The 25,879-nt window shown below is 42.6% G+C and overlaps 1 protein-coding gene across 1 annotated transcript in view; it reads right to left on the bottom strand.

Annotated features, from left to right (window-relative positions):
• Positions 1 to 25,879, bottom strand: part of LOC140453945 (dynein axonemal heavy chain 8-like) — a 1,117,430-nt gene that overhangs the window by 688,627 nt on the left and 402,924 nt on the right. The window contains exons 26-27 of the mRNA XM_072548819.1: positions 10,478 to 10,619; positions 1,550 to 1,743 (exon numbers count right to left, since the gene is read on the bottom strand). Of these exons, the coding sequence (XP_072404920.1) occupies positions 1,550 to 1,743; positions 10,478 to 10,619 (336 nt within the window). The remainder of the gene's footprint in view (positions 1 to 1,549; positions 1,744 to 10,477; positions 10,620 to 25,879) is intronic.

The raw sequence follows: 25,879 nt of genomic DNA, 5'->3' as shown, positions 1-25,879 counted from the left end.
CAAGAATCTTACCATTAGCCCAGTATTTTGCATTCCGATTACTCCGTCCAAAGTGTATCACCTCACACTTGTCCACATTAAACTCAATTTGCCACCTCTCAGCCCAGCTCTGCGTCCTAGCTATGTCTCTCTGCAACCTACTACATCCTTCATCACTATCCACAACTCCACCGACCTTAGTGTCATCCGCAAATTTACTAACCTACCCTTCTAAGCCCTCATCCAGGTCATTTATAAAAATGACGAACAGCAGTGGACACAACACCGATCCTTGTGGTACGCCGCTAGTAACTGGACACCAAGATGAACACGTTCCATCAACTACAACCCTGTTTTCTTTCAGCAAGCCAATTACTGATCCACACTGCTATGTCACCCACAATTCCATTCCTCCACATTTTGTATAATAGCCTACTAACCCTAACCCTATCCTGTGCGATGTAAATTGTATGCCTCTGTCTTGATATTTTTCACCCTATAATCTGCATGTCCTTGCTTATTATGATCTGCCTGTACTGCACATAAACAAACTTTTCACTGTACATTGATACATGTGACAATAAATCATTCAATCAATCATTGGGGTTCTGCCAGACATTAAAGGATGAAGTTGGAGTGAAGTTGTTTCTTTAGTTTCCTTTGAATTCTCTCTTTTAAAACTCCTAAAAATAATGAAACTGAGAGTGATTTTGGAGAGTTAAAGTACAGAGTTAAGAGCAAACTATAAAGTTAAGCTTAAAGGGGAGAGCATTTTGGCATTGTCCCTAAGTTGGTAATTGAGAGACCCAGGCTAATACTCTGGGGATACAGGTGTAAACCTCAGCACAACACATCCTTCCACAATCCAAAAGATGTGCAGATCAGGTGAATTGGCCATGCTAAATTGCATTAGGTGCATTAGTCAGAGGGAAATGGGTCTGGCTGGGTTACTCTTAGGAGGGGCGGTGTGGACTGTTTGGGCCAAAGGCCTGCTCCCACACTGTAGGGAATCTAATCTAAAAGACACTGATAAGAAACTGCTAGGGTGAGTCAGGTATGTGTTCTGCTGCAGAGGACTTAAATGTGGATATTAATGTGGCTAACACATAACATGATGATGTGAATGCATGAAAGCATCCTCTCAAGCGTGTGAATGAATTGCCACAGACTTAATTCCCATTATCTTTCCCACTTCCCAGTCAGAATTCTACCTTCTTAGTAACACTTCGTCTATGCTGTGATGTTGCCAATTTTGCATGTGATTATTCCTTGGTGTGCACATAGGGTTTAAGAGATATTTGTATTTTGTTATGTTCACCATCTCTGCTCCCTCGTACTGGGCTTTGTTTTTGACAATTTGTAGCTGTTTATAAAATTAATTAATTAATTCTGAGGATACTGAGAGTTAAGAGAAATAGATGAAATCTCATGGGGCAAATGAAATAGAATTATAATCCAAAAATTGGTAAAATCTGTTTTATATTTCTGTGTAAGTCCAGAAATAGTGAGAGGGAAAAGTCCAGAATAAAAAATCTTGGATATGAGAGATGGATGCAAATGTTTACAATACCTTAATTGTCATATCCCTGTCTTGTAACCACAGCTGATTGAATCTTTGAAATTGTTCTAGTGCTCTCACGACTGCATCCCTGGTGGTGTTGACAGAAGTAGATAGCATTGCGACTAATTTGGTTACATCTTTATGTTCCGCTACATTGTGATAAAAATTCTTCGGCTTTCTTAAATTCCTGCTTTCATTAATTTCTGTTTAAAGGACAAGTTTACATTTTTAAAGACTGGAAACTATTATAACAACATGTATTAATATAATGCCTTTCATGGAATAAAATGCCATTAAGTGTTTAACTTGTATCCCGAGACCTTCTGATCATGTAAAAATTTGTAAATGGTTAATTTCCTGCTGTTTAGGTGCAAATGTGACAGAACAGAACCAGATCTGCCCAAATATAAATACTTAGAGCCTGCACCAAATTGTGGAGTCAGGTCATTTTTACAGCTGGTTAGTCTGCCAGTATCTGCAAGTACTTTGATGGTATCAAAGCCAATATGTTGCTCAGGGGTGGTCTTCAAATTGAAAAGAAAAACATAAAAAGTTCTCATCTCTCAATGGAACTGTCTTCACTCGAAAGGGTAGGCTTTCCCAGAGTCACAGAATTGTTTTAACGCAAGCGGAGGTCATTTACCCTGCCATGTCTGGGCTGGTTCTCTGAATTCGCAAGTTACTCAATATCAGTCCACTGCCTTCTCCCAATAATCTTTTACACTCTTCCCTTTTAGACAGTAAACAACGCCCTTTCCAATGTCTCAACTTACCACTAATGTCAGTACAATCCAGATCCTAACTCCCTCCATGAAAATGTTATTCTCCCTTGTGATTCTTAATATGCCTAACAAATTTCTGTTCAACCTTCTCTCCTTCAAGGATGCACCTCATCCCAGAAATCATATCAATAGTTAAGATCTTAAAAATAATAGTTTCCAGGAACACTTCAATCTGAAGTAGTCACATCAACAAAAATACAGCAATATCGCCAATGGTAGGACAGGAGAAATGGGATGGATCATGAGCAAATTGCCTCAGCTTCAAAGATTATGAATAGATAGGTGAAGGACCTGCTCTTTGAGCTTACATTTCTATTTGATGGGGCATTGGCATCAGTTTTGGAACTGGGGGGATCTGTACCGTTGGGACGGTCTCCACCTGAACTGATCTGGAACCGGTGTTCTAGCAAAAAGCATAAATCGGGTGATCAGTAGGACTTTAAACTTCTGAGCTGGGGGGGAAGGGAAAGCAACAGGGAGTATGGAGTTAAATGGAAAGATAAGCAGCAGGATAGCATGTATGCAGGCGGATTTAAACTTGAGGCAGACTAGGAATGCAGCAAAAAGGAAGGATAACTTAGGACATCTTATGATTTCCAATATCTCTAATAATGATAAGAACGTTAGCATTAAGGCATTTTACCTGAATGCTTGCAGTATTCGTAACAAAGCAGATGAATTAATGGCACAAGTCATGATGACTGATGATGACATGGTAGACATCACAGAGACATCATTGCAGAGGGTTCAGGTCTGGCAGTTGTGTATTGAGTCGGAAGAGATAGGAGAGGTCTTGAATGAGTACTTTTCTTCAGTATTTACAAATGAGAGGGACCGTATTGTTCAAGAGAGTATGAAACGGACTGGTAAGCTAGAGGAGATACTTGTTAGGAAGAAAGATGTGTTGGGCATTTTGAAAAACTTGAGGATAGACAAGTCCCCTGGGCCTGACGGGATATATCCTAGGATTATGTGGGAAGCAAGAGAGGAAATTGCAGAGCCGTTGGCAATGATCTTTTCGTCTTCACTGTCAACAGGGGTGGTACCAGGGGACTGGAGAGTGGTGAATGTTGTGCCCCTGTTCAAAAAAGGGAATAGAGATAACCCCGGGAATTATAGGCCAGTTAGTCTTACTTTGGTGGTAGGCAAAGTAATGGAAAGGGTACTGAGGGATAGGATTTATGAGTAGCTGGAAAGGCACTGCTTGATTAGGGACAGCCAGCACGAATTTGTGAGGGGTAGGTCTTACCTTACAAGTCTTATTGAATTCTTTGAGGAGGTGGATGAGGGTAGAGCAGTGGATGTAGTGTACATGGATTTTGGTAAGGCATTTGATAAGGTTCCTCATGGAAAGCTTATGCGGAAAGTCAGGAGGCATGGGATAGTGGGAAATTTGGCCAGTTGGATAGAGAACTGGCTAACCGGTCGAAGTCAGAGAGTGGTGGTAGATGGTAAATATTCAGCCTGGAGCCCAGTTACAAGTGGAGTTCCGCAGGGATCAGTTCTGGGTCCTCTGCTGTTTGTAATTTTTATTAATGACTTGGAAGAGGGAGTCAAAGGGTAGGTCAGTAAATTTGCAGACGATACGAAGATTGATGGAGTTGTGGATAGTAAGGAGGGCTGTTGTCGGCTGCAAAGGGCCTAAGATATGATGCAGAGCTGGGCTGAGGAGTGGCAGATGGAGTTCAACCCTGTCAAGTATGAGGTTGTCCATTTTGGAAGGACAAATAAGAACGCGGAATACAGGGTTAACAGTAGGGTTCTTAGTAAGGTGGAGGAGCAGAGGGATCTTGGGGTCTATGTTCATAGCTCTTTGAAAGTTGCCACTCAGGTGGATAGAGCTTGTAAGAAGGCCTATCGTGTATTAGCGTTCATTAGTAGAGGGATTGAATTCAAGAGTCGTGAGGTGATGTTGCAGCTGTACAGGACCTTGGTAAGGCCATATTTGGAGTACTGTGTGCAGTTCTGGCCACCTCACTTTAGGAAAGATGTGGAAGCTTTGGAGAGGGTGCAGAGGAGATTTACCAGGATGTTGCCTGGAATGGAGAATAGGTCGTACGAGGATAGGTTGAGAGTGCTAGGCCTTTTCTCCTTGGAATGGCAAAGGATAAGGGGTGACTTGATAGAGGTTTATAAGATGATCAGGGGAATAGATAGAGTAGACAGTCAGAGACTTTTTCCCCAGGTACAACAGAGTGTTACAAGGGGACATAAATTTAAGGTGAAGGGTGGAAGGTATAGGGGGGATGTCAGGGATAGGTTCTTTACCCAGAGAGTGTTGGGGACATAGAATGTGCTGCCTGTGGGAGTGACAGAGTCAGAATCATTGGTGGCCTTTAAGCAGCAATTGGATAGGTACATGGATAGGTGCTTAAGCTAGGACAAATGTTCGGCACAACATCGTGGGCCAAAGGGCCTGTTCTGTGCTGTATTGATCTATGTTCTATGTTCTATGTTCTATGTTCTATCCAAGGATTTACAAATTATTGAAAAACAGTGAGATGGGCAGAGGGGGCAGGGCTGCCTTGTTAGTTAAGAATGAGATTAAATCTATGGCATTGAATGACATAGGGTCAAGTGATGTGAAGTCTGTGTGGGTGGAGTTGAGGAACCACAAAGGCAAAAAAAAAATAATGGGAGTTACGTACAGACCTCCTAACAGTGGTCAGGACCACGGGTGCAAGATGTACCAGGAAAAGGATAGGGCATGTCAGAAAGACAAGGTCACGGTGATCATGGGGGACTTCAATATGCGGGTGGACTGGGTGAAAAATGTTGCTGGTGGATCCAAAGAAAGGGAATTCATGGAATGCTTACAGGATGACTTTTTGGAACAACTTGTGATGGACCCCACAAGGGAGCAGACTATTCTGTACTTAGGGCTATGTAATGAGCCCGACTTTATAAAAGATTTGAAAGTAAGGGAACACTTAGGAGGCAACGATTATAATATGGTAGAATTCAGTCCACAGTTTGAAAGAGAAAAGGCAAAATCAGATGTAATGGTGTTACAGTTAAATAAAGGTAATTACAGGGGCATGAGAGAGGAACTGACGAAGATCAATGGGAAGCAGAGCCTAACGGGGAAGACAGTAGAGCAACAATGGCACGAGTCTCTGGGTATAATTGAGGACACAGTACAGAGGTTCATCCCAAAGAAAAGCAAGATTATCTGGGGTGGGGGGGGGGGGCAGGTGGAATTAGACAGCCATGGCTGACAAAGAAAGTCAGGAAATGTATCAAAGAAAAAGAGAGAGCCTATAAAATGGCCAAGACCACTGGGAAATCAGAAGATTAGGAAGGCTACAAAAACAAACAGCGGATAACAAACAAAGGGAGTGATAAAGAAGGAGAGGATAAAATATCAAGGTAGGCTAGCCAGTAACATTAGAAATGATAGTAAAAGTTTCTTTCAATACATAAGAAACAAATGAGATGCAAAAGTAGACATTGGGCTCCTCCAAACTGATGCTGGAAGGCTAGTGCTGGGAGATAAGGAAATAGCTGAAGAAGTTAATTAGTACTTTGCGTCAGTCTTCACAGTGGAAGACATGAGTAATGTCCCAACAATTAGGGAGAATCAGGGGGCAGAGTTGAGTATGGTAGCCATTACAAAATAGAAAGTGCTAGAAAAGCTAAAAAGTCTAAAAATTGATAAATCCCCTGGCGCCAATGGGCTACATCCTAGAGTTCTGAGGGAGTTGGCTGAGAAAATGGAAGAGGCATTGGTTGTGATCTTTCAAACGTCACTGGAGGCAGGGAAAGCCCCAGAAAATAGTTGTTGTAACCCTTTTGTTCAAGAAAGGATCAAGACAAAAGATGGAAAATTATAGGCCTAACCTTGGTTGTTGGTAAAATTCTAGAATCCATTGTTAAGGATGAGATTTCTAAATTCTTGGAAGTACAGAGTCGGATTAGAGCAAGTCAGCATGGATTTAGTAAGTGGAGGTCGTACCTGACAAACCTGTTAGAAATTCTTGAAGAGGTAACAAGTAGGTTAAACCAAGGAAACCCAGTGGATATTATCTATCTAAACTTCCAAAAGGCCTTTAGTAAGGTGCCTCAGGAGAGGCTGCTGAGTAAGGTGAGGGCCCATGGTGTTCGAGGTGAGCTACTGACACAGATTGAGGGTTGGCTCTCTGTCAGAAGACAGAGAGTTGGGATAAAAGGTTCTTTTTCAGAATGGCGGCCGGTGGCAAGTGATGTCTCACAGGGTTCAGTATTGGGGATGCAGCTATTCACATTATATATTAATGATATGGATGAAGGGACTGGGGACATACTGGTGAAGTTCACCGATGATACGAAATTAGGTGGGCAGGCAGGTAGTACTGAAGAGGTGGGGCGGCTGCAGAAAGATTTAGACAGTTTAGGAGAGTGGTCCAGGAAATGGCTGATGAAAATCAATGTGAGCAAATGCGAGGTCTTGCACTTTGGAAAAAAGAATACAGACATGGACTATTTTCTAAACAGTGAGAAAATTCATGAAGCCGAAGTATAAAGGGATCTGGGTGTGCTAGTCCAGGATTCTCATCAAGGTTAACTTGGAGGTTGAGTCTGTGATTAAGAAAGAAAGCAAATGGAATGTTGTCATTTATCTCAAGAGGGTTGGAATATAAAAGAAGCAATGTACTTCTGAAACTTTATAAAGCTCTAGTCAAGCCCCACATAGAATACTGTTTCTAAGTTTGGGTCCCACACCTCAGGAAGGACATACTGGCACTGGAGTGTGTCCAGCGGAAATTCACACGGATGATCCCTGGAATGGTCGGCCTGACATATGATGAACAGCTGAGGATACTGGGATTGTATTCATTAGAGTTTAGATGGTTGAGGGGAGGTCTAAAAGAACTTACGTGGCTTAGAAAGGGTGTACGCTGGGAAGTTGTTTCCGTTAGGCAGGTAGACAAGGACACGTGGGCACAGCCTTAGAATTAGAGCGGGTCAATTTAGAACGGAAATGAGGAGACATTTCTTTAGCCAGAGAGTGCTGGGCCTGTGGAATTCATTACCGTGGAGCACAGTGGAAGCTGGGATGTTAAATGTCTTCAAGGCAGAGATTAATAAATTCTTGATCTTGCAAGGAATGGAGGGCTATGCGGAGAGTGCGGGTAAATGGAGTTGAAATACCCATCAGCCATGATTAAATGGCGGAGTGGACTCGATGGGCTGAATGGTCTATTTCTACTCCTACGCCTTATGGTCTTAAGGGAAGTTTCATGCTTTTGATTTTCGGACATCTACATCTTGTTCAAAACTGTTAAAAAATCCTCTAAGTTTTAAAATGAATTGGCATTTCAAAATTCAGGATTTTAAACCTCACTACATTCTCTCGTAACTATTGCTTTAAATGTGAGATATGAGCTAATATCATCATGCTTTTGAGTAGAGTACAGTAGCTTTTTATTTGTCATTTCTACCACATACAAGTGATACAGTAAAAATGAGCTTTCCTCCAGGACTGAGAGTGCAAGATGGACAGCACAAACTGCACACTTTTACATGGCATTAAATGCATTAGAAGTGCAAAACACACAAGTTATAGTGTCATCAAAGAATGATAAACAATAGACACTGTTCTAGCAGCAATTTGAAGTCGTGCAATGAATTTCAGATGGGAAATAGTCCGATCAAATTGTGTTAAGGAGCCTGATGGCTTAGGGGAAGAAACTGTTGCACAGACTGGCTGTGACAGACTGAATGCCCTGGTATCTTCTGTCAGATGGCAGGAGGAAGAAGAGTTTGAGTGAGGGGTTTGTAGGGTTTTCCACAATGCTCTTAGCCTTTCGGATGCAGCGTGTGGAGTAAATGTCTGTAATGGAGGGGAGAAAGACTCCAATGATCTTTTCAGCTGTCCTCACTATCTGTTGTAGGGTCTTACAATCTAAGACAGTGAAATTCCTGAACCAGGCAGTGAAGCAGTAGCGTTTGTACTCTCAATGCACCCTCTGTAGAATGTGTGAGGATGGGAGGGGGGAGGTGGGCTTTCCTCAGCCTGTGCAGAGTTTGCACAGCCTATCATTTATCTGTTTTATAGTTCTCCTGAAAACTTGTCATACTGTCATTCATTGCATACAATCCTGTAACTCATTGCTTATGATCCTGTGCATAATAAAGCTTTTGTCTTGTAGCAGTCTCAAACCTGGTCACATTTATGTTTTCTCATGTCACTTCCACTCTTGCTTATTGAAATAATGTCACAGAGGCTGGTATCCCATCAACAAGCCATTTCTTACTTACATATGGAAAGTCCTTGACACTGATCTAGCTTCCTCAGATTCAGCTCTCAGAGTGAACAGATCCTCGGACACTCCTGTCTATATCTGCCGGCCAGGGCACCCCTATTTGGACCGGGTTAACAGGCCCAATTCAGGAACTCATATTCTATGAGGTCCACTTGGCTGTCCTCATTACAATCACAACACTCAGGTGCCACATTGTAAAATGCTAGTTACCCCAGGTAGAATCCTGTATTCTTTCTGAAAAATATTTTTGAAAGCTGCATCATCAGTGGCTTTATGGATATCCTTGCCTGGGAGAAGAGATTGTGGATACTGTATCTGTGATTAAAAATGGTATAAAATTTCACCAATTGCCAGTTCTGGTGAAAGATAAGATAGTGTATTGGGCTCAGAATGTTAACTCTATTTCTCTCTCCACAAATGCTGCCAGACCTGTTGTATTTTTCCAGTATTTGCTGTTTTATTTCAGAATTGCAGCATACACAATGCTTTGCTTTTATTTACTTGTGTGTTAGGAGAGCAGTGCTAGATTGGACAATGTTCATATCCTCATTGTAACCTTCAGGGAATAAAATCCAAATACAATGTCACATGCCATGTCATCTGAGTGGTTGAGAACAATGCTGTCATAATAAAGCATGAACTCTGTTGTTTGGCTTCATTAGTTGGAGTTGCTTGCTTGTCTTAGTAAACTAGAATGCAATGAGAATTTCTTTTAAAAGGAAGCAGCTATTTACCAGGATGACTGCTTAATTTCGCAGCAAGAAATGTAAAACCTATTGTGAACTCTGTGTTTTGTGGCAATGGATTCCTGCAACGTGCAGATGTTCAGGAGCCAGTGAATGAGCTGTTTATAAGTGAAGCTGATTGGTTTGAGGCTTACTGAGCAGGATAGAACACGAAGTGTAGGAAATATGTGGAACTCTTTATAACAGAGGGCTGTTGAGTTTGGATTATTACAATATTCAAGGTTGAGAGAGACAATTTTTTAATCAGTGAGGAAATCAAGGGTTACAGGGAAAAGGCAGCAAAGTGGAATTGAGGTTTCCTATTGAATGGTGAAACAGATTCAATGGGCTAAATGGCCTACTTCGGTTCCTATGTCGCATGGTCTTGTGGAAACACATGACCGAAACACAGAAACCCATACAGAGAAAAACAGAAGAGTTGTTCTTCCCAGCAGACACTGTTCGTTCTTTACAGTAAAAAAAAATTCAGTTTAAACTTGAAGAAAATTAAGAAAATCTTTCCTGCAACAATTGCTGTGATGCTTGAATTGATAAGTCAGGGACATTTTCCAAGTGAATCAGTCACTTTGTACTTCTTACAAACAGTAGATGTTTCCTAACAAAGACAACTGAACACCAAGCCCGAGCCAGCTAAAGAAGAATTGACTCAACACCAGAATCGGGAAGCAAAGAGAACTGAACTGACTTCCCAGATTTTTCTACTTTCGCCAATCAGTTATTTCCCTATTTGTTAGTCTATTTGCATAAGGAGGATTTAAAAAGGAATTAGACTTTTAGTTAGTAGTGTGTATACCAATGGTTTGAAATAAAATTACATCAGGACAATCCATGATTGGAAACATTATTTTAAGTATCCACTTATACTAAAGATGTTATATGAACTGTTCATATCTATAGTTGGTATAATGTTTGTTTATACCAGTATTAATTTGCAAATTTATATGTAAGCTTACAAACCAGGGGAACAATGAAGAAAAACGATTCAAACATAACTTGCAATATGCAAATAATACTGATTTGAAAATATGGGTCAAAGTAATGTTTATTCTCTCCCTCTCTTGTCTTAAAGTTTTTGATTTCACAGGTGAGATCAAGAACATATAACAAACAAGTCACTAGCTTCAAAAGTCTCATGTCTTTGCTGCTTTCCAAACTAACACTCACCAACTGCATTCTGGGCATCATAAACACTTTCTAAACGACTTTTTGATTGCCTCCAGTGTTGCACTTTACGGCTCACTTCCAAAATCATTTGGATAGTTCGGTTTATACCATGTTGAATGTCATCCAGATTTGGTAACATAACCTGCATCCAGAATCATAAACATACATTTATTAAAAACATGGTCAATCTTCAAGAAGTACTTACCTTAACCCAGAATAATTCTGAAAGCATATATTTGTAAGGCACCACTCTCAATCACTGCATTAAAAAATTTGAATCAATAAATAAAGCATTGATAACTTATCTAATTACACAATGGTGTGAAGGATCGATCATTGGGCAATGGGCCTTCTATAAATCAATTTAAATGGGTTGAAATGTTGAAAATCATTTTCAACAATTCTTGCTGAAACTGAACAAACATTAGTGGTGAGATGTGACTGAGTAGCAGTTCTGAAAGGGCTTCAAATCATTTTTACAGCTATCTATGAGAGGAGGCAACAAAAGATCTTGAGAATTAAGAATCATTATATTTTACGTGCATTAAGCAGAAGGGCTACCCCTTTAAAAACACTTTAAACCTATATTTCAAGTGAGACATCCTGGTCATGTGTTTGAAAGTTTGTGGCTTCTCTATTTGTAGACTTGAACAGCAGAATTAAACTAATGCTACAAAGGGATCTGAAATCCTCCACTTTCTGAATCAATATACTAGTGTGATTTTTCTAGTTATGTCCATGATGAAATACTCCATCTCTGTAACTGTACTGTGGTATATTTTAGAAGCTCCTTGTACTTATTATGCACAGATAAAAGGTGAGGGGAAAAGATAAAAAAGGGAGTTACAGAGAAATCTTTTCGTACAGAGGGTGGTGCGTGTATGGAATGAGCTGCCAAAGGAAGTGGTGGAGGCTGGTACAATTACAACATTTAAGAAGCATCTGAATGGATACATAATAGGAAGAATTTAAAGGGATATTGGCCAAATTCTACCAAGTTGGACTAGATTTATTCAGGCTATCTGGTCAGCATGGATAAGTTGGATGAAGAGTCCATTTCCATGCTGTACACCTCTGTGTCCATAATGCTAATAAACATTTGAGGGTGATTTTGCAATTTTGACCTCACACTTGATCCCAAACATGTGGGAGATGAACTAATGGGAAAGACCATTAAGACAGAGGATGAGCAGCAAGGATGTGAAGAGATTAAGGTTTCCCTAGTCCACCCCACCCTCCTTTTAAAAGCATCACTCCTTGTGATCTGAGAACTGGAGAATCTGGAAATACAACCACCTACCCTGGGGAACAAATAGTGGCATCTCCTGAAAACCCCTGTCCCTGCCTTCCCACCACTTCGGAGGGTGATCCAAACCCAAACCTGTCACTGCAGAACCCTGTGATTGGACTGGGTACATCAGAGACTAAGGTGGATGCAGCTGCTAAGGTCTCACCCCTACCCTAGACCTTGAAGGCTTCAAGCTGCAACCTGACCCAACAGGGGACTACAGGAAGGATAGCCCTGGGTGGTGGTTTGGAAGGAGAAGACCTCCTCACTCATTTGTAGCCCTCTGTGCATCTCTGCCCTGATTGGGGAACTAGTCCCTGACATGGAGAGTGACCTGGTGCCAGGAGCTGAGCAGGGTTCCAGCCCGCTGCTCTTCAGTGGGTCCGACATTTTAATTAGCGATCCCTACAGAAGATCCTCCTGCTGTCAACCCTATTGGTGGAGTCAAGCCAAGGGTGCGTCTGAGTGATGACCCTGGACCACCCTCACACTCGAAGTGATGTCAGCCATCAAAGGCGGCAAACTACAGGAGGATGGGGCTTTGGTCGGGAGCATGACGAAAATAGACGAGGTGAGGGGAGATCTGGTGCTCACGGACAGGGTCTCCCTCACCTCCACAGACCAACTCCAGGACTCTCTGCAAGCCATGCTTGATCGCTGAGATGGAGTCCAGCTGGTAATGGATCAATACTGGATTCTGTCAGCCCAGTGACTCCAGGCATGGACAGGAAATGAGGAAGCAGTGCAAGGCCTCCTATGTAGTGTATTTGAGGAGTTGTGGGGGGGAGGACGTGGGAGGAGAATGTGGGGGGGAGTCCCTCCTTTACTCAATAAGTTGTCAACTGGTGACAGTGGCACAATACTTTAGCTATGAAAGCACCTATAAGCAGCCTCAACATCAATAGCAGCAGAAAGTCTCAGCGCAGATTTCCCATCCTCTCATTCATCAGGGATTGAATTGAATTGTATTTATTGTCATGTGTACCGAGGCACAGTGAAAAGCTTTGTCTTGCGAGCAGTACAGGCAGATCACAGAGTTAACGAGCATAGATAAGTAAATAATAGGTAAACCACAGCAAAAACAAAAGCAAAGGTATAGATGAATGTTAAGAGTTTGTGAGTCCATTCAATACTCTACCAACAGTAAGGTAGAAACTGTTACGAAACCGGCTAGTGCATGTGTTCAGGCTTCTGTAGCTTCTCCCCGATGGTAGAGGTAGAACAGGGAACAGGAGTATGTGTTGACCATCCTGCAAGATGTGGGCGGCATGATGGCACAGTGGTTAGCACTGCTGCCTCACAGCATCAGAGACCCGGGTTCAGTTCCCACCTCAGGCGACTGACTGTGTGGAGTTTGCACGTTCTCCCCGTGTCTGCGTGGGTTTCCTCCGGGTGCTCCGGTTTCCTCCCACAGTCCAAAGATGAGCAGGGTCAGGTGAATTGGCCATGCTAAATTGCCCGTAGTGTTAGGTAAGGGGTAAATGTAGGGGAATGGGTGGGCTGCGCTTCGGCGGGTCGGTGTGGACTTGTTGGGCCGAAGGGCCTGTTTCCACACTGTAAGTCTTTTCTAATCTAAGAAATCTACACTGTTCTAGGAGATGGAGTAACATGACTACTGGAGTGGTGGAGAGGATCTATATGAGTCACCTGGGCTCCAATTCCAGTGGACTGGCTATCTTGTTGGCCCAAGTTTTTCAGCCAAAGATCGGGTCAAGGAGCATGTGACAGGCTATCTCCTCCAGCTCATGGTTTGGTTTAGTTCAGTTCAGGGGCATGGAGCTTCACTTCATGAATGTATACTTGCCTCAGGTGGGACCCAAGCAGATGAGCTTCTTCAAGGAAGAATTCTTATTCAATTCTTAGTTCTATTGGTGAAAGGCGAGCTTTAATTGCACTCTTGAGAGGAGTGACCTAAGTACTGCCTGGCAAAATTTAGCATTGGTGAGGAATTTGAGGGACTTGATCAGTCCTTCTACATGGTAGACATGGAGCAGAATCTCCATCACCTTCACCTTGTGAGGTCTGGCTTAGGATCATTCAGAATTGAGGATTTGTACATTTCCAGGGTGTATGCCTCCTCTATTCTGACAGCCTCCATGCAGCAGGTACCGTTCACCAATCAAAAGTTGATGTGAGTGGATCTCTTTCCATTCTGCACCATGGCAAAATGTGCATACTGGCACTTTAACAAATTTCTGATGGAGGATAAGTGGTTCTGGGATTCATTCCGTCACTTCTGGGCTGGCTGGAGAAGGAAGCAGGGACCCTCCCCTCCTCCTGGATATGGTGAGACATGGGCAAGGCTCACATCCGTGTCTTCAGTCAGCATGGGGGTCAACAAAGAGGCTGAAATCCAAGATTTGGGAGTTTGAGAAGCAGGTGCTTGACCTGGAGTCACATCTCAGTCAGGCTGATGAGGACCTGCAGAATACTGCAATCCCTCTCCATATGAATAATATTCTGCTTTTGCGTTGTTTCTGTTAAAGAGGACAAATTCACATTCTCCTGCTCTATATTTGTGATAGAAAGTCTGTGGATATTACATATTAATATAAAATAATATTATCATTTTTAGAGTTTGAATTTCAAACTAGTGACATATGGGTGTTGGTTATTTTTGTAAAGAGCTTAAAACAAGCTTAGAGAGTACTTCTGGAACATTATTTATTTTTATTTCAGCAACAGGAAGGGTGGGAGAGTCAACCGGAGGCTGGTGGGAAGGTGAATCACTACTTTAAAAACTTACCTTAAGCGTCAGGGTCCTCCAATTTTGTTTCAGCAGTAGGAAGAGCGGGAGCATTGACCGGGCACTGACAGGAAGGTGAATCACTGATTTAAAAACTTACATTGTGAATATTCAGAGCGCACACTGAGCAGAAGTGGACATGGGACTGCTGAGTAAATGAAGTCATATATTTGGGCGGTTATGCTATCCAAAATACTACTTAGGTAATGTCTTCCACCCATCCTCCTCCTCTAATCAAAAAAGGAGGTTCTATGCACTGGATTGGTAAGGTAACTAGTTTTTTTTATTCTTTATTTTTCTACAGTTGTTTTGGTAATTTAGAATAGTGGGAATGCTGATTAGGGCAGTTGAATGTCCCTCCTGCAGAATGTGGGAGGTAAGGGTCACCACTAGTGACTTCATCTGTGGGAAATGCACTCAACTCCAGCTCCTCAAAAACAGCGTTAGGGAACTGGAGCTGGAGCCACATAAACTTCGGATCATTCGGGAGGTGGAGGGGGTGATTGAGAGGATTTACAGGAGGTAGTCACACCGCAGGTGCGAGAGAAAGGCAGATGGGTTATTGTCAGGGGACGGAAAGGGAACCAGCAGGCAGTACAAGAAACCCCTGTGGCTGCTCCCCTCAATAACAAGTATATCATTTTGGATACTGTTGGAGGGGGACGACATACTAGTGGTAAGCCATGGGATACAAGTCTCTGGCACAGAATCTGTCCCTATTGCTCAGAAGGGAAGGGGAGAGATGAGCAGAGCATTATTCATTGGGAACTCCACAGTTAGGGGGACAGATTCACGGTTGATGTGGTGCCTCCCAGGTGCCAGGGTTTGTGATGTCTCGGATTGTGTTTTCGGGATCCTTGAGGGGGAGGGGGAGCAACCCCAAGTCGTGGTCCACATAGATACTAATGACATAGGTAGGAAAGGAATGGAGATTTATGGCAGAAATTCAGAGAACAAGGCTGGAAGCTTAGTGCTAGAACAAACAGAATTGTTATCAGTGGTTTGTTGCCTGTGTCATGTGCAGGATGGTGCAGGAGGGAGGGTTACGAATACCTGGATAATTGGGGGTCATTCTGGGGTAGGTGGGACATCTACAGACAGGATGGTCTACATCTGAACCAAAGAGGTACCAATATCTTGGGGAGAAACATGCTAATGCTCTTCAGGAGAGTTTAAACTAATTCAGCACAGGGGTGGGAATCTAAATTATAGCTCCAGTGTCCAGGAGGTTGAGAGTAGTGAGGTCAGAAATAAGGTTTCAAGGTCACAAGAGTTCACTGGCAAGCAGGAAGATGTGTCTACTTCAACGCCAGGAGCATCCGAATCAGGTGGGTGAACTTGCAGCATGGATTGGTACTTGGGATTTTGGTGCTGTGGTCACTTCAGAGACATGGATACAGCAGGGATAGGAATGGTTGTTACACATTCCAGGATTTAGATGTTTCAGTAAGAACAGAGAAGATGGCAAAAGAGGGGGAGGTGTGGTATTGCTAGTCAAGGAAATATTACGGTGGCAAAAAGGATGTTTGTGGACTCATCTACTGAGGTAGAGGTTAGAAATAGGAAAGGAGAGGTCACTGTGTTGGGAGTTTTCTGTCTGCCTCGGAATATTTCCAGAGATATAGAAGAAACGATAGCAAAGATAATTCTGGATAGGAACAAGAATAACAGCGTAGTTGTTATGGGGGCTTTAACTTTCCAAATATTGACTGGAAATACTATAGTTTGAGTACTTTAGATGGGTCAGTTTTTGTCCAATGTGTGCAGGAGGGCTTCCTGACACAGTGTGTAGATGGGCCAACAAGGGGTGAGGCCACATTGGATTTGGTACTGGGTAATGAACCCAGCCAGGTGTTAGATTTGGAGGTAGGTGACCACTTGTATGACAGTTATCACAATTTGGTTCTGTTTACTTTAGCGATGGAAAGGGATAGGTATATTATGCAGGGCAAGAGTTATTGCTGGGGGAAAGGCAATTATGATGCAATTAGGCAAGATTTAGGATGCATAGGATGGCGAGGGAAACTGCAGGGGATACTGGTAGTCCTTGATACATATGTACCTATCAGGCAGAAAGTGATTGAGTGAGGGAGCTGTGGTTTATGAAAAAAGTTGAATTTCTTGTCACGAGGAAGAAGGCGGCTTATGTTAGGATGAGATGTGAAAGATCAGTTAGGACACTTGACAAGTTAGCCAGGAAGGACCTAAAGAGAGAGCTAAGAAGAGCCAGGAGGGGATATAAGAAGTCTTTGGCAGATAGGATCAATGAAAGCCCTAAGCTTTCTTTAGGTATATCAGGAATAAAAGAATGACAAGAAAGATTAGGGCCAATCAAGGATAGTAGTGGGAAGTCCGAAGAGAAGGGAATATTTTTTGTTGGTATTCACACTGGAAAAAGACAATGCTGTCAAGGAGAATACTGAGATACAGGCTGCTAGACCAGACGGAATTGAGGTTCACAAGGAGGAGGTGTTACCAATTCTGGAAAGCGTAAAAATAGATAAGTCACCTGGGCCAGATGGGATTTATCCTAGGATTTTCTGGGAAGCCAGGGAGGAGATTTCAGAGCCTTGGGCTTTGATCTTTATGTCGTCATTGTCTACAGGAATAGTGCCAGAAGACTAGAGGATAGCAAATGTTGTCCCCTGTTCAAGAAGGGGAGTAAAGACAACCCTGGTAATTATAGACCAGTGACCCTTCAGTATTGGGGAAAGTGTTGGAAAAGGTCATAAGAGATAGGATTTAGAATCATCTAGAGAGGAATAAGTTAGTTAAGGACAGACAACACGGTTCTGTGAAGGGACAGTTGAGGTCTTTGAGATGGTGACCAAACAGATAGATGAGGGTAAAGTGATTGATGTGGCGTATATGGATTTCAATTAGGCATTTGATAAGGTTCTCCACAAAATACAGAGACATGGGATTGAGGGTAACTTAGCAGATTGGATCAGAAATTGGTTAGCTGAAAGAAGATAAAGGGTGGTGGTTGATGGGAAATGTTCATCCTGGAGTTCAATCACTAGTAGTGTGTCCCAAGGATCTGTTTTGGGTCCATTGCTGTTTGTCATTGTATAAATGACCTAGCTGAGGGCATAGAAGGGTGGGTTAGTAAATTTGAGGATGACACTACAGTCCGTGGAGTTGTGGATAATGCTGAAGGATGTTGCAGGTTACAGAGCAACATAGATGAACTGCAAAGTTGGGCTGAGAGGTTAATGCAGAAAAGTGTGAGGTGATTCACTTTGGAAGGAGTAACAGGAATGCAGAGTACTGGGCTAATGGTAAGTTTGTTGGTAGCGAAGATGAGCAGAGAGATCTCAGTGTCTATATACATAAATCCCTGAGAGTTGCCACCTACGTTGATAGTATTGTTATGAAGGCATATAGTGTGTTAGCTTCTATTGGTAGAAGGATTGAGTTTCAGAGCCACAAGAGCATGCTGCAGTAGTACAAAACACTTGTGTGGCCACACTTGAGTACTGCATACAGTTCTGATCACCACATTATAAGAAGGATTTAGATTAGATTCTCTACAGTGTAGAAACAGGCCCTTCAGCCCAACAAGTCCACACTGACCCTCCGAAGAGCAATCCACCCAGACCCATTTTCCTCTGACTAATGCACCAAACACTATGGGCAATTTAGCTTGGCCAATTCACCTAACCTGCACATCTTTGGATTGTGGGAAGAAACCAGAGCACCCAGAGGAAACCCACACAGACACAGGGAAAAAATGCAAACTCCACACAGACAGTCATCCAAGGCTGGAATCGAACCCAGGTCCCTGGCACTGAGGCAGCAGTGCTAACCACTGTACCACTGTGCTGCCCCAAAGAGGAAGATTATGGGCAGTATGTTCCCAACCTTTTTCCTTGTATCTCTCTGTATCCTTGGATGCATCTCATATCTTCCTGGTGAATTATTAGCTTCCAGTACAGTCAAAATTTCAAGATCCTCCATTTTTAGCCAACCTATTATTTCATTATCCTCCTCATTCCCTGGAGAGTCAGAGGCTGTGGGATGACCTTACAGAGGTTTATAAGATCATGAGGGGCATGGATAGGGTAAATATACAAGTTCTTTTCCCTGGGATGAGGCAGTCCAGAACTAGAGGACATAGGTTTAGGGTGAGAGGGAAAATAGTTAAAAGGGACCTAAGGGGCAACTTTTTCATGCAGAGATTAGTGCATGTATGGAATGAGCTGGCAGAGGAAATGGTGGAAGCTGGTACAATTACTGCATTTAAAAGGCATCTGGATGGGTATATGAATAGGAAGGGTTTGGAGAGATATGGGCCAAGCGCTGATAAATGGCACTAGATTAATGTAGGATAACTGGTCAGTATGGACGAGTTGGACTGAAGTGTCTGTTTCCATGCTGTAAATCACTAAGTTTCTACATAAGGATGTGGAAGCTTTGGAAAGGGTTCAGAGGAAATTTACAAGGATGTTGCCTGGTATGGAGGGAAGGTTTTATGAGGAAAGGCTGAGGGACTTGATGCTGTTTTCGTTAGAGAGAAGAATGTTGAGAGGTGACTTAATTGAGACATATAAGATAATCAGAGAGTTAGATAGGGTGGACAGTGAGAACCTTTTTCCTTGGAAGGAGATGGCTAGCAGGAGGGGACATGCCTTTAAATTAAAGGGTGATAGATATAGGACAGATGCCAGAGGTAGTTTCTTTACTCAGAGAGTAGTAGGGGCGTGGAATGTACTGCCTGGAACAGTAGTGAATTCGCCAACTTGAAGGGCATTTAAATGGTCATTGGATAAACATATGGATGAAAATGGAATAGTGTAGGTTAGATATGCTTCAGATTGGTTCCACAGGTCAGTGCAACATCGAGGGCCAAATGGTTTGCATTGCGCTGTAATGTTCTATGTTCTATGGAACCATGACCAAATACAGCATGTGTCAGAGAGCAATGACTCCAAAATTTGTTTGTGTTAACTGAAGATTGTTCTTACAAAATGATGAATGATTTATTTATTGTCACACAAAACTTGAATATACCAATGCCATTTTGAGGTACAATTAGGATAAAAAGAAACTACTTAAATACGAATTCATCTTCTGTACAAATTGGGGTCTCAAACATGAAATCAGGGCTTCTGCAAGGTGTTCCGGTCCTCAAGGAGTCCCACAATGAGCACAGCACTGACAATACTGATGGCTTAGGAAACCACAGCTCTGCTGCCACCACGGCCTTGCCAACACCACCAAACATCTCAGATCTGGGCCTACACTACCAGCAGTCCTTGTCCAGGGCACCACCACTGCCAAGAATCCAGGTTCCAGGCTCACTGCCACTAGGAGTCCTCATTTCAGACACCACCAGTGTTGTGGGCCTGGAGCTGACGAGCCCGAACACTACCTACTGTCCTAGCACAATACAGTGGGATAACGACAGAGCCTGCAAACACTAAAAGCCTTAGCTGGTTTTAGTTTAGAATAACTAAGAATTGATTTTAGATTAGAAAACCTGGAGATTAAAAGTTTTCAGTGTTGTTTTGGAGAAGACCAAACTGATGTGAGAAGCAAATATAGTTTTTCTCCCAAGAAGGAGTACAGGACCTTTCAGGGGAGACACAATTATGCTGAAATAAAGGCTTAGCTTGTTAAATTTGTAGACCAGGAGAAGTTGATTAGCAATATGGAGATTATATGGAATCTGAGAAATTTCTCTTTCATAAATATTCACTGTAAGAAGACTTCACAATTCACAGAAGTGGAAGAAACAGATGAGTCAAATTTAAAGATCAGATACCGATGGGTAATTTGACATGTGATCTGATGCAGATGAGGATTAGATAAGACTTGTTTTGCAGTGTGACTTAAAACCTTTCAAAACGCCTTGTGTATTTATTTAATTTTGTTTTTATTCCTTTTGAGTACTACATTGAGAACTCAAAGGTAAATCTGAAATTGACATATTTTATTAGAGTTAGCTTAGGTATAATTAGAAATGGAAAAAGAATGACTGAGAGCGAAAGAGAAATGGAAAAGCTTGAATTGGAATAAATAGAGATAAAAAGTAAAATGGAAAAAAGGAAAATAAAGGGAGATGGAATGGGAGCAGAATGAAAAGAAAGGAGACTTTGAAATAAGAAACTTTAGAAAGGAAAAGGAAATGGAATTTAAAAAGCTTGAACTCAAAATATATTGGGAAGTTAAGCAACGGGTGTTGACCAGAGAAAAGATTAGAATAAAGAAACAAAGAAATGAAGTTGCCTAGAGGATGATTCTGATTTCAATGAGGGATTAAATATAACTAAAACTCTATGTTGAGTGTCCAAATGCATAGCAGATAGAGTCTGATGACATTTCAATTACTTTGAAAAGGCAGCTGGATAAACAAATAAGTGAAAGATGTTTGGATCTTATTGCTATAGTGTTTTGACAGGTATAATTGTGATTGTGTATATAAATTTATCAAAGGAACATATTAGATTATTTAATTGTTTCTAAAAGAAAACTCAATGGTTATGAACTCATCCTTGATGACGATCAATTAACATTTGTAAATTTGTAACTAGTAGAACATCTGTGGAATTCACTACCCCAAAATGCAGTTGCTGCTGGGACAGTGAGTAAATTGAAGGAGGAGTTAGATATAATTTTAGTTAGTAATGGGTTGAAGGGATATGCAGAGAAGGCAGGAAAATGGGGTTGAGGAGCTTAACATGCATGATCAAATGGCAGAGCAGACTCTATGTGCTGAATGGCCTAATTCTGCCCCTATATCTTATGAACTTGTGAACTTATGAATTTAAGAAAGAAACGTCAACAGAGATTTGTTATTTGTCACAACTCACTTACAATCAAGCCCAATTATTCCAGCAATCATCACAAAATGTAAAGATTTATCAAAATATGCAAAAATATCCCTCAATTTAACTATTTGTTTACACTCAGATATACAGCAAACATGGCTAGGTTTCTGTATGGAACAACAATAATTAGATTCTAGCTATGGGGAAACAACGATGAGCTGTAAACACATAACTCTTTTAGTTAAAATTCTGAGCCCCTTATAACCTCCTATGTCGCTTACAGACAGACACAGACAAAAAAGCATTGGTGTTGCAGGTTAAGGAGGCAACTTGGGGAAGCGGTTTCATGGTTCCTCTTCAGGGGTTCACCGAAATGATCTTTTAGCTTGTCCGAGTTCTTTCACTTCCTCACAAGAAGCACAGGTAATTGCTTCACAAATTATAAACTTGCTGATTTATTGGTTACTAATGAAGGATTAGATTAGATTAGATTACTTACAGTGTGGAAACAGGCCCTTCGGCCCAACAAGTCCACACCGCCCCGCCGAAGCGCAACCCACCCTTACCCCTACATCTACCCCTTACCTAACACTACGGGCAATTTAGCATGGCCAATTCACCTGACCTGCACATCTTTGGACTGTGGGAGGAAACCGGGGCACCCGGAGGAAACCCACGCAGACACAGGGAGAATGTGCAAACTCCACACAGTCAGTCGCCTGAGGCAGGAATTGAACCCAGGTCTCTGGCACTGTGAGGCAGCAGTGCTAACCACTGTGCCACCGTGGTTGAGATTGAGCTGATCTATTAGCAAGAAAGACATTAAGCAAGTGTTGGCAGACATTTAAATACATCATGTAATTAATCATGTTCAGCAAAAATATATTTCAGAAGAAAGGCTCTAAGAGAGTAAAAAGCTAACTATGGCTAATTAAAGGAAATTAAGGAGAGTATCAAGTTGAGGAGAGTATTTAGAATCCAGCAAAGAAGGGCTAAAAGATCATAAAGAGAAAGAAAATAAAAGAGAAGGGCAAATTAGCAAGGAATATAAAAAGCTGACAATAAGAATTTCTTTAAATATATAAAAAGGAAGAGGGAGGCCAAAGTGAACACTGACCCCTTAGAAAATGAATCTGTGGACATAGTTATAGAGGAGAACAAAGTGACATGAGAGTTAAACAGATATTTTGCATCAGTCTTTGCAGCAGAAGATACTTCAAACATATGATTAATACTCAAGAATGCGGGGGAGTAATTAAGTCATCACTGGCTTTCATTAACGGGGGGGTCGAGTTTAAGAGCCGCGAGGTTTTGCTGCAGATCTACAAGTCTCTGGTAAGACCACAATTGGAATATTGTGTTCTGTTCTGGTCGCCTTACTATAGGAAAGATACAGAGGCTTTGGAGACGGTGCAAAGAAGGTTTACCAGGATGCTGCCTGGACTGGAGGGCTTGCCTTATGAAGAAAGGCTGAATAAGCTCGGACTTTTCTCTCTGGAGAGAAGGAGGAAGAGAGGAGACCTAATAGAGGTGTACAAAATATTGAGAGGAATAGATGGAATCAACAGCCTGAGACTTTTCCCCAGGGCAGGATTGAGAAGTCATAGTTTGAATATATTAGGAGGAAGGTATAAAGGAGACGTCAGAGGTAGGTTCTTTATGCAGAGAGTAGTGAATACATGGGATGCGTTGCCAGCTGTGGTGGTGGAAGCAGAGTCACTGGGGACATTTAAGCGGTTGCTGGACATGTACATGGATAGCAGTGAGTTGAGGGGTGCATAGGTTAAGTTACTATATTTGACATTAGCATTAAATCTCGGCACAACATCGTGGGCCAAAGGGCTTGTTCTGTGCTGTACTTTTCTATGTTCTATGTTCTATTATTACTAAAGATAGAGTCTTAAGACGAACTAATAGGGCTAAAAGTAGAGAGGTCCTCTTGCCTGGATGACTTGCATCCTAGGATCCTAAAAGAAGGAGCTACAGAGATAGTGGATGCATTGCTTGTAATTTTCCAAAAGTCCTTGGACTCTGGAAAAGTACTAGAAGATTGGAAAACTGCCAATATGATACCATTACATAAAAAGAAAAGAACACAATAAGCAGGGAACCACAAGTCGATTAACCAAACATCTGTTGTTGGAAAAATATCAGAGTTAATTGTTAAGGAGATAACAGCAGAACATTCGGGATCATCATCTAATTAAGCAGAGTCAGCTTGGATTCATGGAAGGGAAATGAAGTCTAATTTATTCCTGAATTTCAAGAAAGTGTTAAACAGCGTGGATAGAGGGAAACCAGTAAATGTGTTGTATTTGAATCTCAAGAAGGCATTCAGCAAGGTACCTCACAAAAGGTTAAGTCATAAGATAAGAGGTTGGCATTGGTGATAAGTAAACTGGTTAATGGACAGGAAACTGTTAGTGGATATAAGGGGTTCTTTTTCAGGTTGGTGACCTGTAACCAGTAGGGTTCTACAGAAATCAGTGTTGGGACTACAAGTGTTAACAATACAGAGGAACCTCGATTATCTGAATACCAATTATCCTCAAATTGGAGTATCCGAAAGAGATCTCGAGGTACATAGAACATAGAAAAATACAGCGCAGTACAGGCCCTTTGGCCCTCAATGTTGTGCCGATCCAAGCCCACCTAACCTACACTAGCCCACTATCCTCCATATGCCTATCCAATGCCCGTTTAAATGCCCAGAAAGAGGGAGAGTCCACCACTGCTACTGGCAGGGCATTCCATGAACTCACGACTCACTGAGTAAAGAATCTACCCCTAACATCTGTCCTATACCTACCACCCCTTAATTTAAAGCTATGCCCCCTTGTAATAGCTGACTCCATACGTGGAAAAAGGTTCTCATGGTCAACCCTATCTAAACCCCTATTCATCTTGTACACCTCCATCAAGTCACCCTAAACCTTCTTTTCTCCAATGAAAACATCCCCAAGTGCCTCAGCCTTTCCTCGTACGATCTTCCTACCATACCAGGCAACATCCTGGTAAACCTCTTCTGCACCCGTTCCAGTGCCTCCACATCCTTCCTATAGTATGGCGACCAAATCTGCACACAATACTCCAGATGCGGCCACACCAGAGTTGGACTGGGTTGGAGTGGGGTGGAATTGGACAGGGTTGGACGGATTTGGGGAATGGAGTTGGACAGGGATGGGGGGATGGATGGGGTTGGACAGGGTTGGAGGGGCAGGTGGGGAGCGGTGTTGCATGGGGTTAGGGGGGCCAAGTTGGATGGGGTTGGGGGGGGCGGGAGGGGTTGGACAGGGTTGGGGGGGGCAGGTGAGGAGCGGTGTTGCACAGGTTTAGAGGGGGGGGCGGGTGGGGGGGCAGAGTTAGGCAGGGTTGGGGGCAGGCAGGAGTGGTGTTGCACTGGGTTAGGGGGCATGGGTGGGGGGTGGAGTTGGACAGAGTTGGGGGGGGGGTTGGACAGGGTTGGTGGGCAGGCAGGAGTGGTGTTGGACGGGGTTGAGGGTGGGGGGGGTGGTGTTGAAGGGGGTTGGGGGGATGAACGGGAGTGGTATTGGACAGGGTTGGGGGCCGGTGGGGGGGCGGTATTGGAGAGGGTTGGGGAGGGGGCAGGGCAGGGGCGGTGTTGGACTGGTTTGGGGAGCGTTCAGGGGGCAGTGTTGGATGGAGTTAGGGGGGTGGTGTTGGACGGAGTTGGTGAACAGGTGGGGGGCAGGCAGGGGAGCAGTGTTGGATGGGGCGGGACTGGGGGGGTGGGGGGGGGGGTGTGGTGGCTCACCTGCTGTGTGCTGCTGCAGTCTCCTGAATGGGGAGCAGACTTTAAAAACTCCGAGCCCCAGAGGAAAGGCATTTAATCAATTAACCAAATAATTGATTATCCAAACGAAATAGTGTCTGCCTACCTCATTCAGATAATCAACGCTCCCCTATATATATTAATGATTGGAGAAAGGGAGTGAATGCACTGTCGCCAAATTTGAAGATGGTACAAAAATAGGTGGAAAGTCAGGTTGTAAGAGAGACATAAACAGTCAACAGAGAGATACTGGTAGGGTATGTGAGCAGAAAGTCAGCAAATGGAGTGTACTGTGGGAAAATGTAAAGCTATTAATTTTTGGAAGGGATGACTATTACTTAAATGGGGAAAACTGCAGAAAGCTGTGATACAAAGGAACCTGGGAATACTTGTGCACAAAACACAGAAAGCCAGAACACAGGTACTGGAGGAAGGATAATGAACATCCAAATTTGCTCATGACACAAAATTAGGTGACACTGTAGACATTGTAGATGAAAGTATAAAATTAAAAAAGAAAATTGATAGCCTAAGTCAATGGGCATAATTGTGGCAGATGAAGTTTAACATAAGCAATTGTGAGGTTTTCCATTTTTGGACCAAGAAAGGATAGATTACGATGCTTTCTATATAGTATGAAGTTAAATACTGTGGCTATCCAAAGATTTGGAGGGTCAAGTACATAGATCTTTAAAATGTCATGAACAGATGCAGAAAATAATCAAGAAAGATAATGGAGTGCTGACCTTTTTTCTTCTCTTTCTAGTCCATTTGGTCCAACTCTCCGTAGAGAAACCCACCC

Source organism: Chiloscyllium punctatum, chromosome 3, assembly GCF_047496795.1.
Source record: "Chiloscyllium punctatum isolate Juve2018m chromosome 3, sChiPun1.3, whole genome shotgun sequence".
Lineage (NCBI taxonomy): Eukaryota > Metazoa > Chordata > Chondrichthyes > Orectolobiformes > Hemiscylliidae > Chiloscyllium > Chiloscyllium punctatum.
This window is presented reverse-complemented; position numbering and strand designations above follow the sequence as displayed.